The following is a 16,572-nucleotide window of genomic DNA, read 5'->3' as shown; positions in this document are numbered from 1 at the left end:
TCTACACAGACTTAATTTGCTACCATGTCAGTTGTCTTGGAGTCGGCCCTCAAACTAGAGTTCACAGTATTGCAGTGAAGGCCTTTTGTGAAACAGCTGACTATGGTCTGTTTCTTTTCTTACTCATGAGTTTCCAAATGGCAGTCATTCTCTGTTCGTTCTGGTCATGTCAAACTTCCTCTCAAATCTGTTCTGCTTCATCTCCTCCGCTGCTCTTGGCCCTTTTGATCATATGGGACATTTTCACAAAAGCGGGTCAGGTAACGGTAAAGAACAAACTCAAATATCAACTTTCTTTGATATTCTCGAAATAGTGCTTGAACCCCTTATAAGGCGTAGAAAAATGTTCAAATGATGTCAGCAATGCAGGATCACCATAAGGGCCTCTGCACTGACTGGGCAATGTATGCTTGATAAAAATTATCGGACAGTCTTTACCGTTACCTGACCCGCTTTTGTGAAAATGTCCCACATTCTCATGAAATTGTCTTTTGCTTGACAGTTTTCAGAGAGCCACTAAACTGCTATCTTGGGGTACTTCAGTTATGCAGATTGCGCTGGTCTGAAATGCAATATCTCTCCCAGCGATTGGTCCATTATTTCATCTGCCTCTAACGTTGGTAGTTCTTGGAATTCCTTCCACAACATACTGCTTTCTCTCCTTCACGAGTTAATCCCTTCATGTTTTTAACAGTCCTAGTCAATATAATGATGCTTCTACAGTGAGGCATGTGGTTAGACAATTGCCAAGAAGTTGCTTGTGTTCTCCATTGAGAAGGCAAACCAAATTGATGGCAACCTACACTTCTTCCACAGAGCTCGCAATCAGTTTTATGTCTGGCTTCCTTCTTGGGACTACGGTGCAGTAATTGGTATTTATTTTGATTATCCATGCTTTGATGAGCCAGAGCCCAACATTGAGCTCAACTGAGGTCAAACTTCTCAATCCTCTCACCATCCTTCAAAGTGTGTGGGCACCTGCTCAAGTTTGTCCTCAGTACATATAATATTCCACTTTTGGACCTTCACTCTGAAAGGATGTAGCCATCTCGGACACTGCTCTTGAAAAGCTAACAACTTGTTGCAGAAATGGGCTTCTCAGGGTTAACAATATACAGTATACGTATATATATATATATATATATATATATATATATATATATATATATATATATATATATATATATATATATATATATATATATATATATATATATATATATAGTTTATCATATAATAATACCATTCCTTTCATGCCGTAAGGCACATAGGGCTGCCAAAGCAGTTTCATTGGCAAGGAGTACAATCCTGGACGAGTGGCCACCCCAAATGGTTATTACCCTCGTACACCAGTACTAATTTTGTCGACTTCGGAAAGGATGATAGGCTGAGTCAACCCCACCTGGTGTTAATTCAATGGCCTGACAGGAGCTTGAACGCGAGACCCTAGGATCTTAAGTCAGCCACCTTTACCTTCAAGCTATCTCCAGGCCTAATATAGAACTAATAAATAGTTATTTCCACAGTGCTTGTTTAGCATAATGGTGCGTTAAATTATTTATAATATATTGTGTGTTGATATTTGTATAGAAAGGCTGTCCACTCCCCTCCCAATGTTTGTTTCTGAAACCCTCTCACAAACCCCCTTTTTAATTTTTTGCCCTCAAAAGATCTGTCCTTCGTGCTTTGGGTGAATAGTGGCCTGACGGATCAACTGAGGCAACAGTTTTGGCGTGCTCTTTCAGGTTCTCAAGCATTCACAAGAGACCGAGAAGGTTTGAGGCAGGGCTTCGGTTTGAGTGGCACCCTAACCACCAATGGGCACAGAGCAGGCAGGCCTGGGTGAAGTCATTTGGTGGGGCATTGGCCAGACGTGACAAAACCACTGGCAGACAAGAAGAGGATTGGTCTGATCTTCGGTTCATTGGTGTAAGACATGTTTCAAGGAAGCTCTCACGGAGGAGAAGCCTATATTCCCACCAACCCCGTTTGCTCCTCGTGCAGTCGCAAGCTGCTGCAGCAGTTTAAGCGAGCTCTCTGTCTGCCTCTGGTCACCCCAGTTCAGTGGCCATTCCATGGAAATTGCAGTGCTGCCTGTTCAGCCATGGATGATCCAAATTGGAATGGGTATCGGTGCAAATAGGCCCTGGCCCTGACCTGGCTCAACGTCTGCACCGGTTGGCTGACGTGATCACCATAGCAATATTAACGCTGTCTTTATTGAAAATTATGAGTTCTCCCATACCTCGAAACCTATCCTTTCCACCATCACAGCATCCTTGCAGCATCATGTATATTTTTGGAAGTATTGTTCATGGTAGTTCCAATATTGGCTAAGCCAACCTCATTCATCCATCAACTAATTTGTATGATACAAAACATGCATCCTAGCTCGTCTCCAGTGTTGGACATTATCATGATCTCCAAAATCAAAATGGAATGATGCTATTGGGATTTGCGCAAAGTGGATAATGAGAATCCCGAGATGGTTCATGCGACATTTATTTATTTATTATTGAAAATGCTTTTGGAGATGTTTCCTTTGTAGTATGCCTGGTGTTGGCTTAATGGTTAGGGTGGTGGGCTTTGGATCCTCGGGTCCTGAGTTCAAATCCCCCTCAGCTGTTGAATTAATACCAGGTGGGGTTAACTCGACCTGTCATTCTTCCGAGGTCGGCAAAATGAGTGCCAGCTTGCTGGTATACTGTGTCGGAGTGGTGACCCGTCCAGGATTGTGCCCAATAGCCAAGGAGACTGCTTAAGCAGCACCAACGCTCTGCACAGAATATGGTCCCAATCTCCTCTCTTCCACCTTTGTAGTTGTCTCATCAAATTGGCGCAATGCAAGGGTCAGTATTTTGTCAGCCAGGTGTGACTTTTTTGTCTCTGAATCCTGCACTATAGGTAGTGACTTTCTGGCAAGATACTTAGTGAAGACTGATAGCTGATTCAGAATGTCCGATTAAATTTCAAACCAATTGCCGGTGTTGTTTGTCCCGACAGTTGGTAGTGTTCAGTGAAAAATCTTTGAATCCATGAATTCTGCAGAGCCTAGGTCCTTTCTTTGTTGTACTAATCTCCGTATATTAATTGTACAAAGCATTTGTCTGCTGTGTGATGGAGGATAACATTGATGGTTCAAAGGCTCTATGGACTGCTGCTGTTGATATCCTTGCATGCCTGAAGGCAGTGGAATCTAAAGCCCTTAATATAATTGATGTCTCTCAGCCAGAGGCTGAAGTCCAGGGATTAGTCTGCTCCCACCACTGTCAATTTTATAGCCTTGTGTTCCTGCATCATATCTCATCTGGTGTTACCCAATCCAGCCTTCCTGCCCTTCATACTTCCCCATTGCCACCAGGTTGCATGTGCTCACCCAGTGACTATCGTATGTTTGTAACCTTCCCAAATGTACTTAATTTATTTTGTCCATTGTTTTTTTTTTCATCCTTGAGATTGTGTAATTTTCTTTCCTTCACTCGTTTAAGGTGATTGTGCACTGCCATCTCACTTTGTCTCCCATATACTTGGTCATGATATTTTCTATTCTCGCTGACCTTTCCCCTCGATTTCCTGTAACTTTTTTGTCTGCTCTCTGGTTGGCTCTCTCATCTGGTTGTGGGTTCATTATCCACCTTCTCTTCTTCCTCATTATGCTTCTTTTTTTACCTGTGTATACCCACTTATCCGGCATGCCTACCCCTTCCCTATTTCTTTGTCCCTTATCCGTCTATTTCTTTCTGGCATGTTCTCTGTGTATTTACTTTGCAAATTATATTGTGTAATTCTTCCATAAATCTTGAATCTTGAGCAATGGTTGAGCCCAATTCACACCATAGTTGAAGGAAGATCCGCCGGTATGCCCTGCATGGCTCTGATTTGGTTATGAGCTCAGCCAGAAAACCAATGAAATGTTTTGATCGATCACTATAGCTGTTTATGTGTTCATGTCACAGAGCACATTTACTGTGTAATTTCGTTTTGAGTTTTCTTCGTATATATATGGGCTGGATATATAAGCCGTTTCAAAATTGCATCGATTGCTGCAACAAAGCTTTTAATCGAGTTGTAAGTGCTATGTGAGAGCCTTTTCTGATGGTGAAAGTTGTATTCATTGCAGGAGGCTTTGTATCGCGAGCAGCTGCTCGAGAAGAAGCTCTCCTCCCTGCAGAACCTTCTGAGCAGTACCCGGGAGGCATCGGAGGAAAGCTGGCAGGTAGTAGTCCTCCATTGTACCTCCTGTTGAAATTCCGAATAACTCAGCTTGCTTTTCCTTGTAAGAATCTTTGTTACTTGGCACCATTCATCAAATGAGGAAATAAAGGATGCAAAACATCATTTGGTCCACATCTTCAAATTTAAAATTAAATTCTACCATCATTGAGTGAATTTGTCCCATGAGATCCAAGCTCGCCACGTATCAAATATATTGTTACAAATTCTGGCCCGCCTGGCGTGCGAGCGATTGCGTAACTCCAATCGCAACCGCGTCGCCCACCGGACGGACAATTCAGTCGTGACCCTCTTGGAACTACCGCCAAGGAGCTAGCCACGGGTGGGGGTTTAACCTCACCACAAACCAGTCCGCATTCTATCCGCGCGAAAGAGGGTGAATCGCCAAATGTCGATATACCTAAATACCCGCGCGGGTAGCGTACCGAGGAGTTGTACCACGCCGCAGGTCGGCTCCGGACACAAACCGCTTCAGCGGCTCATTCCATGCTGAGGGATAACCGAGCGGAGTTATCGCCGACCTCGACGGTTCAGATTACTTGCTGGGTGTCCAAACCCACTACCAATCCCTTCCGTGATGCAAGATGGAACTTTCAAACGAAGGAAAGGACGCAACGAAACGGGTCACAATTTAACAAGCACTTTTATTTCACACACACACACACACACACACACACACACACACACACACACACACACACACACACACACACACACACACACACACACACACACACACACACACACACACACACACACACGGCAAGCACGTATTCACAGCCATACAGTAAGAATGCAAATATAATAGTGAAAGCAACGCAGAGCTACAACCAAATAAAGCAATGTACAAGCACTTATTCAGGTTTACTTAAAAGACTGGCACCACACACACACATTTACACAAAAAGCAAATAAAAGCCACCCTCATAGGCAAGGGGGCAGACAGGTCCGTGGACCAAATGTACGTGGGACATGGGTGAGCGGCCAGGTCCATGAGACCGAAGGGGTCTTACCCACACCCTCGTGGCACGATGGCGGGCTAGCCGCAATGTCAGCGTAACGTGCCTGACTCCGTGCCCCTGGCGTGGTCGGTGAGCTCCTTTAGGCGTGCGTTGCGCAGGAACGTGTTGGTCGGTCGACACCACGGTTGGGGTGGGGAACGGACGGGGTTACCGGCGCTATCTCAGCGCGGATGGGGGGAATTGTTGATGCTCGGGGTGGAGAGAGAAGAATGGCGGACGCTTCGTCCCGCTAGCGGGGCCTTGGGACCGCACCGACTCCGGCGAACTCTCGCCTCTGCGCCCTCTTCCGCGTCCCTGCTTCACTCCGCGACTCGTCCCTCGACCTCAACTCTGAGCTCCGTCCCCTTCGCCATCCGATCCCCGCAAACACGTGACTTCGCCCACGACCCAACAATGACAACCTCGACGACGACCTCCGTCTTCCCTCTTCCAGCCGCGAGTTGCCTTGTGCTCGCGTCTTTATAGACCGGGGGAGGAGCGTGTATGTAAATTCGCGGATCAAAACGCGCTTGGAGGCAAGGCTACGCCACCCGATGTTCAGCCATTGGTCGGGCAAAAAGGGGGCGTGAGCCTCTCTTGATCCGAATTTCCTCCTAAAAGGAATCCCCATGCATCGTGCTTGGGGGCGGGGCCACACCGCCCGATGCTCGCCCATTGGACGGAGGAAAAGGGGGCGTGAACCTCCCCTGATCCGATTTCCTCTCCCGTAAAGGCATCCATTTGTACTCGCGGCTCGAGGCGTTCGGCAACAATCACCGAACGGGCCCTGGACAGCACGACGCTCGGTGTTGACAGGTGATGTGGTTGATGGTTGTGGAAGGAGAAAGGCGAAGGTGGTGGAGGGTTTGCTGTGGTGGTTTGGTTGTTGGCAGGCGTTGTTTGAGAATGAGGGTTAGGCGATGCTTGCGGGGTGGGGTTGTGGAGGTGAAGGTAGTGGCAGCTTGGTATAGTTGTTCAGGGGCGTTGTTGGCAGTGGCTATTTGGTTGTTGGGGAGTGATTGGTCCAAAATAGATAGATAGATAAAGAAAAATGGCTAACTCAAAGCGTCGCAGCCCGAATGAATCACACATATTCCCTCTAAACAACAGGTGTGGACTAACGACACATGAACTTATCGATATATCTAACCTGAGGACCTTTCTGGTGTATTGCAAATATCCACAGCCGTAACACTATGATTATATTGAACAACAAAACATATATATATATATATATATATATATATATATATATATATATATATATATATATATATATATATATATATATATATATACACAGCAATACACTTTAGTAACCTAGATGAGACAATACATTGGATGTTTTTTCAAGTTGCATCACAATAATAAACCATTCCTTTCGCACCGTGAGGCGCATAGGGTTGCAAAGGCAATTTCATTGGCTTAAGGCCCAGTCACACCTTGACGTTTTAGCCGGCTTATGCCGATTTTTGGAAAATTTGTTTAAAATGCTGGTACATGTCGAATACGTTATGGGTACGTTTTGTATATGTTAAGACCACGCTGAAAAACACTGCCATAAGTGGTAGTACGCTGGGTTTAAACGTTGACCTTTTGGGTTTCCTCAAATTTTTTCATGCTTGAAATTTTACGACGTATGCCGGCGTATGATTCACACGTTCCGCTACGCTGGCCATAAGTTGTAGGCACGTTATGCGATCGTTGACACACGTTGAAACGCGTTACTTGGAAGTTACTCATAAGTCGAAACACGTGGAGGGTAATGTTTAGCGTACCCGAAACTTATTTCGAACCTATGAGTAACGTTTTGTAAGTACGCTCCACGAACGTTGTTCACACTTTGCAACACGTTACTTGAAAGTACTACTACTACTACTACTACTACTACTATCAACATCGACATCACTAAATTCTCTCGAACTACTACTACTACTACTACTACTACTAACATCGACATGACTAAATTCTCTCGAACTACTACTACTACCATCGACATCACTAAATTCTCTCCAACTACTGCTACTAGTACTACTACTACTACCAACATCAACATCACTAAATTCTCTCGAACGACTACTACTACTACTACTAATAACATCGACATCACTAAATTCTCTCGAACTACTACTACTACTACTGCTACTGCTACTGCCACTGCTCGTGACATTGACATCTACTCAATATGGAGTCTGGAACACTGACGGGTTCCTCTTGTGAAGCCCATTTTTATATACCAATTCCCCTAAACGCTGCCAATACGCCATTATACGGTAGCTGTAAGTTAGAAACACGTTCAGTAAGTTCTGTGGTCGTCCGGAAGACGTCAATCAAATTCGTCTACATACGCCAATGTGCGTTTGAGATACGTTACACATAGGTTCAAGGCACACTACTCATAGGTTCAAAGCACGCTACTAATAGGTGCAAAGCACGTTACTCGTAGGTTAAAAAATTAAGTTTCGGGTATGCTAAACATTACCTCGACGTGTTTCGACTTATGAGTAACTTACAAGTAACGTGTGGCCGACGTGTGTAAACGATTGCGGAGCGTGCCGAGAACTTATGCCAGCGTATGCGGAACTTGTGAGCCATACGTCGAGTATGTCGTAAAATTGTCAGCATGCTTGATATTTCACGACGTACTAGACATACCACGGAATATGACAGCGTACTTCATTGTTTTTCATCGTGCTGCTAACGGATACACAACTTACCCATACCGTATTCGACGTGTCCCAGCGTTTTAGACACATTTTTCATTGGTCGGCATACGCTGGCTAAATCATCAAGGTGTGACTGCGATGTTGACACTTCCAATTTTTAGACGGTTATGATTTAAATCGGCGAACGTCAGGTTTTTAACAGAGAACGCCACGAGTTCGTCGGCGATACGTGCAGCGCACTATGACTAAGTTAAACTATCGTTGGGCATAGGTTGTGAACGCCGACAACAGGCCAAGCATTCGTTGGTATAAGTTATCTTTAACACAACGAAACGTTCTGTGCCCGTTACTAATACGTTATGCATACGACCAACACATTATGAATACGACCAAAACTTAAAAAAACGCAAAACTTCAGCGTACGCCAACGTTTTACGTGCATTTTTATACGTTGCCATTCCTGGCTAAAACGTCAAGGTGTGACTGGGCTTTTAGGAGTACAATCTTGGACAGGTCTTCATTCTGACGCAGGATACTCGAATGGCTTATTACCCCAGTAAGCTGGTACTTATTTTGCTGATCTCGGAAGGATGACAGGCTCATTCAACTGACCTGGTGTTATTTCAACTGCACGGCAGGGGCTCAAACTCAAGACCCGAAGACTTACCTTAAGCCAGGCATCTTAACCGTTAAGCCGACACCAGGCTAAAGTTGCAAAATGCTTCAACTTTATTCTCATTTGTCATAACTTTCAGTATTGTGATTGTAAACAAACAGAAAAAAAACGTTTTGTCTATCCAATCTCACGATAAACAACATTGCGAGTTAGTGTTCCACCACCATGCACCATCCCTCTCCCTAACCAAAGTACCATGCGCCATCCCTCTGCTCCCCTCTCCCAGTGGAGGCTGGAGTGTCCCATTGCAGTGACTTCAACCCAGTCTTGTTCCTCATCGACTTAAACGACCTATCTGATGCCCTGGAAAATGCACTTTTCTTTTTAGACGACTGCACATTGTGACTTACAGTACCCCATACCACTGCAGCTGCCTCTCTGTCTGCTGTTCTGGAATTGATCGGACGTACTAGTCTGATGAATGTCATATGTCCTTCAATTCTATAAGTTCTCAGTCTCACCAAGTGGTGTTGAAAGAATCGTCAAATTAAACCACTTATCTATTTCCACCAGTCTCCGGAAGAGGTTCAGTCTCGTGAACTTTTAGGCCTCACCATCAGCCATGAGCTTTCTTGTGTAAAACACATTGTGACTTGCAAGGTGGGGGGGGGGGATCCACAGCTAGACTATGGTAAGATTAGTATGGTCCGTGTGTTTCGCATAGGTTAGATTGACATGCAACAGGGATCTGGCAGAGCAAGTCGTTTGTTACACGTGACACTGAGGAGGCAGCATATGTAATTTATAGACAAAGTAGACAGATTAATTAGGTATGCGTGTGTAGGCGGGCTCGGTGAGGACTTCCCATCAAAGAGACACGTGTCACAGGTGTGAAACTAGGCCGATTACGATCTTTCTGGCCAGTGTGTGCCGGCCATGGTGGTGCAGTGGTTGTGTAATCAGAAGTGACAATGTGCATTTATTTTTTTATTCGGGCAGCACCTGAGAGGAACACTCAGCCCAGGAGGAAGAAGAGAACTCCGTCCACCAGCAGAGAACCAAGAGAGGCTCGTGTTGACGGAGGTCGAGCAAGTGGTCCACTGAGAGCTTGTGAGGGCAGTGCCGCGGTTTGTGAGGAAGAGATTCTTGCGGTTCGCTCTGCAGAAGTTTTTCGATAGACCCAAGCTGGTATCGCCCTGCCTTTTGAGAAGGGAAGCAAGACCTCAGACAGGAGAGCTCCACATGCACTGAGTGCAAATGAGCACTTTGAGGAGGAAGAAGTGCTGACCAGGAAGCCTCATTGGGGAAAAGGACAAAAATGGCCACAAGGCTTGGTTGAAGGCCTACCCATCTTTTGCTCTGTTCATGGCTGTTTTTTTTTACTTCGTCTTTAGACACCGTCGTCACTGGCTCTCGTCTCGCTCCTGGTTTCTTAAAGCGGGCTGCATTGAGTCCAGTGTTCACCCTGCGCATTAAAGACAAAGGGAAGTCCCGCCTGCATTATTGTCTTGTTGTACGAGTGTGAATTGTGGCACCAAGTAGATTAGGTTTTGTGTTTTATTACTCCTTCGTAATAAGTTTGTAATAAGTTTGCATATCCCCATTCTCCTCGTAGTGTCTTTTGACTCGCTTGGTTTGTTCCTTTTATGACAGTGTCTTGTCGACACTCTTCCCTGCACTTTGCTTTTCAAATTAATCCTTTAAAAGGTAACGAAACGTGTTTCAGCCATCTGCTTTCTGTGTGTTTACCCTCGATTTTTGGCTTATTTGGGTGACCTTGTGGAACGGTAAAGTCGAGTAATTATTCAGCGCAGTGCCATAAAAGACCGTTTGGACCATCTCTCGGGACTAAAGGTCCCGGCTCTGAAGAATCCTGTATTAACGGGTATTCAGACGTGATAGTATCAAAACTGACTTCCAAAAGCAACTGCAGACTGGGAATCCTCCATCATTCAAAGTCTTTCCTTGAAAAGTCTACTCGCAGAACTACTCATTCCCCAGAATGCCTTTATCCAAAACCCAGTGGAGTATTGCTAACCCCTATAAGCCAGAACCCCAGCATCGATTTTTCTCCTGGGTTCTGTGAATTATTAAATTCGATATTATTTGAATCTTCCACGATGAGGCCGAAGCACTCGGTTTGCTGCTCTCACATTGCAGACAGGTCAGCGGCCTCTGTTTTCTATAATGCCTCTCCTCCAATCTAACTCTCTCAGCCTTCTGACCTTCCGCAACAACTACAGGATACGTGCATTCTTCTCGTCACCATATGCTGCTGTTAAAACTTTCAAACTCCAGACTGACCGCAAACCTCAACGCTTTTGTTTCTCACGACTGTTTCCAGTCTATCGAACTGCCATTCTGAGGCTCTTCTATTCCACTCTTCCCTCCATGGCAGCAAGTAGACTATACCAACATCTCATGTCATCCCCCCATTCTTACTCGATCTTTATTTCCCCCATTAACCTTTCCTAACCTAACCCTCTTCCTTGCAGGCTACTTTGTTTACCCTCACCCACCCCTCATCTTTTCCTGTTCGTTCATTCCCCTGATTATTGTGTCCAATGGTTCCTCCACTTCCCCACTATCAGTTCATTGCCTTCTTGCTTTCTGTCTTGCTCTTGCATGCGTCTTGATCTTGTAAAGAGAGAGAGAGAGAGAGAGAGAGAGAGAGAGAGAGAGAGAGAGAGAGAGAGAGAGAGAGATAGAGAGATAGAGAGAGATAGAGATAGAAACAGACAGACACACACACCACACCACCATGTCAGGCACCATAAAAGTGTTCACATTTTACCAGCAAACAAATCAGGAGCAAAAAACCCCCTGAAACCTCTGTGATATTTCTTGAAATTGTGAAAATTGACCTGCAATGGGGAGTGAATTTACACCATAGAGTAACAATTAACTCTGACACATATAGTGTGATATTCAAACTGGACATGTTATAGCAAAAGTGGGAAGCACGTGATGCAGTGTCGACGTCATCATTTGAGCGAGTGAGTGGCCTTCCTTTTTACATTCAGTCATATTTCTTTTTTGGATGAATTAATTAAATGCTTTTGAGTGATTCTATTTTCTGATTTATAATTATAATTTTTCAAATTGTATTTGTACCTTTCTTATCTTCTGTCTGTCCAGGCTCTCATAGTGGAGGACAAGCTCTTGTCTCGCTTGAGTTCACTGGAAAACCGGCTGTTCGTTTACTCTAAGGTACACACCTGAAGATCCAAAAACAGTATTGGGTAGAGAAGGTGGATACATGGTGGCTTGCTTGATGAGTAAAGGAAGCTATATGAGGAGAGAGTGTAGACGATCACACTGTGTGCAATATATACATCCATGCTTTCATCCGAACGGAGTACCAGCTCTTATCCTTAGTCATATCAATTTTGTGCACTGTATCATATCCCATCCTGTACAGCCTTTTTTGGCTGTTGGTTGCATCATTGATTCGGGGTGTGGCTATGCCGCTGATGCAGTGCTCTGATTACCAGTACACACTGGTGCTCATTTTGTTGACCTCGAAATGATGGCAGGCTGAGTCAACCCCCTGGTGTTAATTCAGTGGTGAATGGGGATCAAACTCAGGTCCCTAGGATCCCAAGCCACCACCCTAACTGCTAAGCCAACGCCAGGCTTACTGTATCCTATGACTCATCGTGAGTGTGCTCGTCTACTTCAAAGTCTTGGAGAAAGTTGATGAATAAGATGTGACGATGCATATGAATTGTAAATGGTGGGTGTAAATATAATATTACACTAACACATCATCAACAACAACAACAACAACAAAGACACAATCTTACCGTACAGCGAGGTTTTCCTTTGCCTGGTAATGCACTATATTCGTCCTACGCTTTACGACACGATGCTTTTTCACTGACACAAGCAACTGCTCTCTCCTCGCCCTTGGCAGGCTCAACTAATGTAAAGCCAACTTTTGCAACCAGTGGTCTTCACCTCTTTCCTGCTGAGTAAGGATGTCTGCCTTCGTAGCAAGTGCACCTTTTTGAATACAAAGGGAAATTCACATTTGAAAAAGAAATGAGTAGAGGAGAATTGTATTCCATCCATCCATTGGGAGCATACTCTGTGCAGAGTGTTGGTGCTGCCTAAGCAGTCTCCTTGGCTATTCGACACAATCCTGCACAGGTCACCACTCCGACGCAGGATACCAGCAAGCTGGCACTCATTTTGCCGACCTCAGAAGGATGACAGGCAGAGTCAACCCAATCTGGTATTAATTCAACAGCTGAGTGGGATTTGAAATGAGGATCCTAGGATTCCAAGCCCACCACTCAGGCCATTGAGCCAACACCAGCCATAGAATTGTATTAATGTTGGAGTATTCCTTAACAAATGTCAAAATATTGAAAGATCCACCCCAAGCAATTCAACAGTTTTTGAAATTACTTTACTCAATGTGTTGTTCTGTTTGGTAACGGGGCACCTGTTCATTTTTACCATACTCGATACGAAGCCACTTGTACTTTGCCAGCCATCTTCCTACCAGTTCTCTACTGACGCTCTCAAGGAAATGGAAGGAACTTCAACACAGGAGTTCGTCATTGGGCTCATCACACCTGCGCAATCCTGCCAAAACTCATATACCCCTCTAGGTACCTATCCAATTCCAGTTTATGTCCATCTACCGTCTCTGCTGTCTCTGCTGCCATCTACTGTCTCTGTTTCCAGGGAGACCATTCCATGCATAAACCACTCTCCGAGTGAAACACCCTTCTCTCAATGTCATCCGAACCCTCCTCTTCCTTACTCTCAAGCTATTGGTTCTGGTCCGGTCACTGATCGTTTGCTCGAAAAGAGCTTTCCATGATTCTTCACTCTACTTTCTCGTCTTGGCTTGCTGTTGGTATTTGCTTCCGATTAACCACCCAATCATTTAAGCTTAAAGAAAAAAAAATCAGCTCGACAAGTCAGACAAAATTTCTCTGTGAATAGTGATAAAATAACTGCAAACACGTATCGAAGCCTGCAAACATATGGGTGCATGCAGATTCAATAAGCTCCCTCCGAATTAGTTATTTGGTCATTTTGTAATTATTAATATACACCAAATAAACTTTCATTTTTATGTGACGATTTAGGTGAATGGCAGCTTGAACCGTGCATTTCACTCTGCACATAGCATAAATGTAAACATCTAAGGCTCAAGGGATTTGTATGCTCTACTGGGGTGGAGTCCAAAAGGGATGTACATATGTATTGGCCAATTACTTACACCAGTGATACTCAAAGTGGTGGTACGCGGACCGGTGCCGGTATGCGAGTCATTGACTGCCGGTCCGCGGCGAGTTTCCAGTTTCACATTATCATTATATATAAAACATGTAATGTATAAAATGAAAATGTATAAAATCTTGAAAAATAATATATTTAAGCCGTCAAATTCAAAATACGAGAGAGAAGTATGTGCATATATATATATGTGTATGTATATATATATATATATATATATATATATATATATATATATATATATATATATAAAAATGTGTCAACTTTTATTATATTCATTATATTTTAATATTTTTCCGGTATAAATTAATATTACTACGGATGTTCAAACAATATTTTCTCGGATCATAAACAAATAATAATATGGCACAAATATGGTGCCGGTCCCTGGCACATTGGATTAAAAAAACCTGCCGGTCCACCACATCAGATAGTTTGAGAAGCACTGACTTACACGATATTCGAATCAGTTACCCAGCCTTGCCACGAATGTGTGTAAAACAAAAAAAAAATTGTGGAGTTTTAAATAACCAGTTTTCCTTGTGTAATCGCTGGAACGTCTCTCACGGGTGGACTATACGTACATGTCCGTTGTTTGAGAGGTCGGATGATATGTTGTAAAATTGGTGATTGCGACTGCAGGGTTAAAGCACTCGAGTTCTTCCTCTGTTTGACACACTGAAAGGTCAGTTGGACCATGGGGAAGAACACGTGAAAGCTGAAACGGTCAATTAGACTTGGGGTTTTGTGCGACACCCCAGGGTTTTGTGCTCCTAAGGTTTTGTGCCAATATTTTCTTCTTGAACACAGTTTATTATTTGCACAATCCACCATTGTTATCACTTCATTGTTTGCCAACTTTTGCTTTCTACATTTCCTTCTCAATGAGGAGCTTTTGCAAATATTTATATGTATGACGGATGTATCAACGCATACTGAACAAACTGATGTACGACGTGGGAAATGAAATAATGCCGAAAGTCTGATACGGGCTCAAGACCTTGCAGAGACCAGCCTTGACAGTTTTACACCTACTGATGATTGCTGCACATCCATCTTTCTTGGAAGCTGCCATGTGTAATAAATTCATATCATCATTATCGAGGCCGCAATGACATCAGTGCTTATGTTATTTGTCCAACCTGCTGTTTCCTTTTGCATTAATTTTTGAAATGTTATATTAGGGTTGCTTGCCCTGTGCAGGCAAGTTCCAGGCAAGTCAGCCTCCTGCACATCATTAGCAACTTGCTGCCAGAGTCGATATTTTGCAGATCTAAATATAATCTCCTTCTTTCCAACATCTGATCTCATGCAACTGTTTTTTTTTTTCTTTTCTTTTCTTTTTTTTTTTCAGTCTTGATCACGCAGATTACTGAACCTGCAATACAGTACATGTAGTTAGCAATACAGTACATGTAGTTTACTTTTTTTGTTTTTTGGAAAGGTTGATGCAGTTTCACTCATTCTCATCAATATTTACCTCCGCCACCGAAGGTGGAAGGTTATGTTTTCACTCCTGTCTGTTTGTTTGTTTGTTTGTTTGTGTGCAGGATATCTCAAAAAGATGTGGACGGATTCCGATGAAATTTGGTGGACAGGCTGGGTGTGTGACAAAGACGAACTAATTAGATTTTGATGAAGATCTGGATCCGGCAACTAAAATTTTTGAAGTGATTTTTCATCATTGAGAGATGCGGCCAAAAACGATATATATATATATCACGATATCTCAAAATATTTTGGATGGATTCACACAAAAATCGCTGGACAGGTTGGTTGTGTGACGAGGACGAATTGATTCGATTTTCGTGAAGATCCGGATCCGGATACTCGAATTTTTCAAGTAATTCTTCACCATTGACACTTGGGGCTAAATTGATATATACCATGATATCTCAAAAAGTTGTGGGCAGATTCAGCCGAAACTTGGTGGACAGATTGGGTGGTGACGATGACTTAAATATCTGAATCCACATCCGATTACGAGAATTTTTTTAATTTAATTAATGATTCTTTACCATTGAGAGATTGGGCCAAAAACGATATATAGCATGACACTTCAAAAATGTATTTGGCCTGATATGTTCTCGTGGATCAGGTATTGCATGTCAGAGGTATGCGCTCTACCGATTGCCCTTCTAGTTCATTATTTGACACCCTGATCCACTTGTTTAAGCCATTTTCACACCAAAAATATTGGCATTGTTGCCAATGCATTGCAATTGCATGCAATGTCGGCATTGGTTCGAGCTTCCATTCATATCAAAGCGATGCCAGCAAATTGGTGAAAAAATGCTGGCATTTTGCTGGAAGTTGGTGCGATGTGAATGTGGCGTCAGATTTTTAAGCAACCATCAAGGAAAGTTTATTGCTCTTGGAGTAATATCACTATCTATTGGAGGTGTAGAATTGTACTTTTCATGAGACCATCCTTGTACAACCTTTCAGATGATTGCGGTCTCACCTGACAATTTTATTTTTCCACTACCCTGACTTGACTTGTCTAGAAATATAGGAAACGATCAATTTAGAAAATGTAGGGAATGTGTTTAGTAATAAACATAACCCCATGCAGGGAATGCCTTGGGTAATCCGAAATACAACCATTGAAGCATGCATGATATTGGCTTAGCAGTTAGGGTGGCTGGCTTGGGATCTCAGGGTCTTGAGTTTGAGCCCCGCCACTCATTGAATTAACACTAGGTGGGGTTGATTCAGCCTTCAGAGGATTCAGTCATTTTTCAGAGGTTGGCGAAATGAGTACCAGTGTACTGGTAATAGGGGCATTGCATTAGCGCCA

The 16,572-nt window shown here is 43.5% G+C and overlaps 1 protein-coding gene across 4 annotated transcripts in view; it reads left to right on the top strand.

Annotated features, from left to right (window-relative positions):
• The window catches only part of LOC147019880 (sarcolemmal membrane-associated protein-like), a 204,523-nt gene that overhangs the window by 34,281 nt on the left and 153,670 nt on the right, over nucleotides 1-16,572 (top strand). For all 4 annotated transcript variants that reach the window (XR_015061559.1, XM_085894680.1, XM_085894682.1 and 1 more), the window contains exons 6-7: nucleotides 4,121-4,216; nucleotides 11,655-11,726. Coding sequence is in view for 3 of the 4 variants with exons in the window: in XM_085894680.1 (XP_085750806.1) it covers nucleotides 4,121-4,216; nucleotides 11,655-11,726 (168 nt within the window). In the remaining variant the exon portion in view is untranslated. The remainder of the gene's footprint in view (nucleotides 1-4,120; nucleotides 4,217-11,654; nucleotides 11,727-16,572) is intronic.

This window comes from Eptatretus burgeri, chromosome 9, assembly GCF_056783735.1.
Source record: "Eptatretus burgeri isolate ZD-2024b chromosome 9, Ebu_testis_v1, whole genome shotgun sequence".
NCBI lineage: Eukaryota > Metazoa > Chordata > Myxini > Myxiniformes > Myxinidae > Eptatretus > Eptatretus burgeri.
The sequence above is the reverse complement of the archived record's forward strand: the minus strand, read 5'-3'. Positions and strand labels throughout refer to the sequence as shown.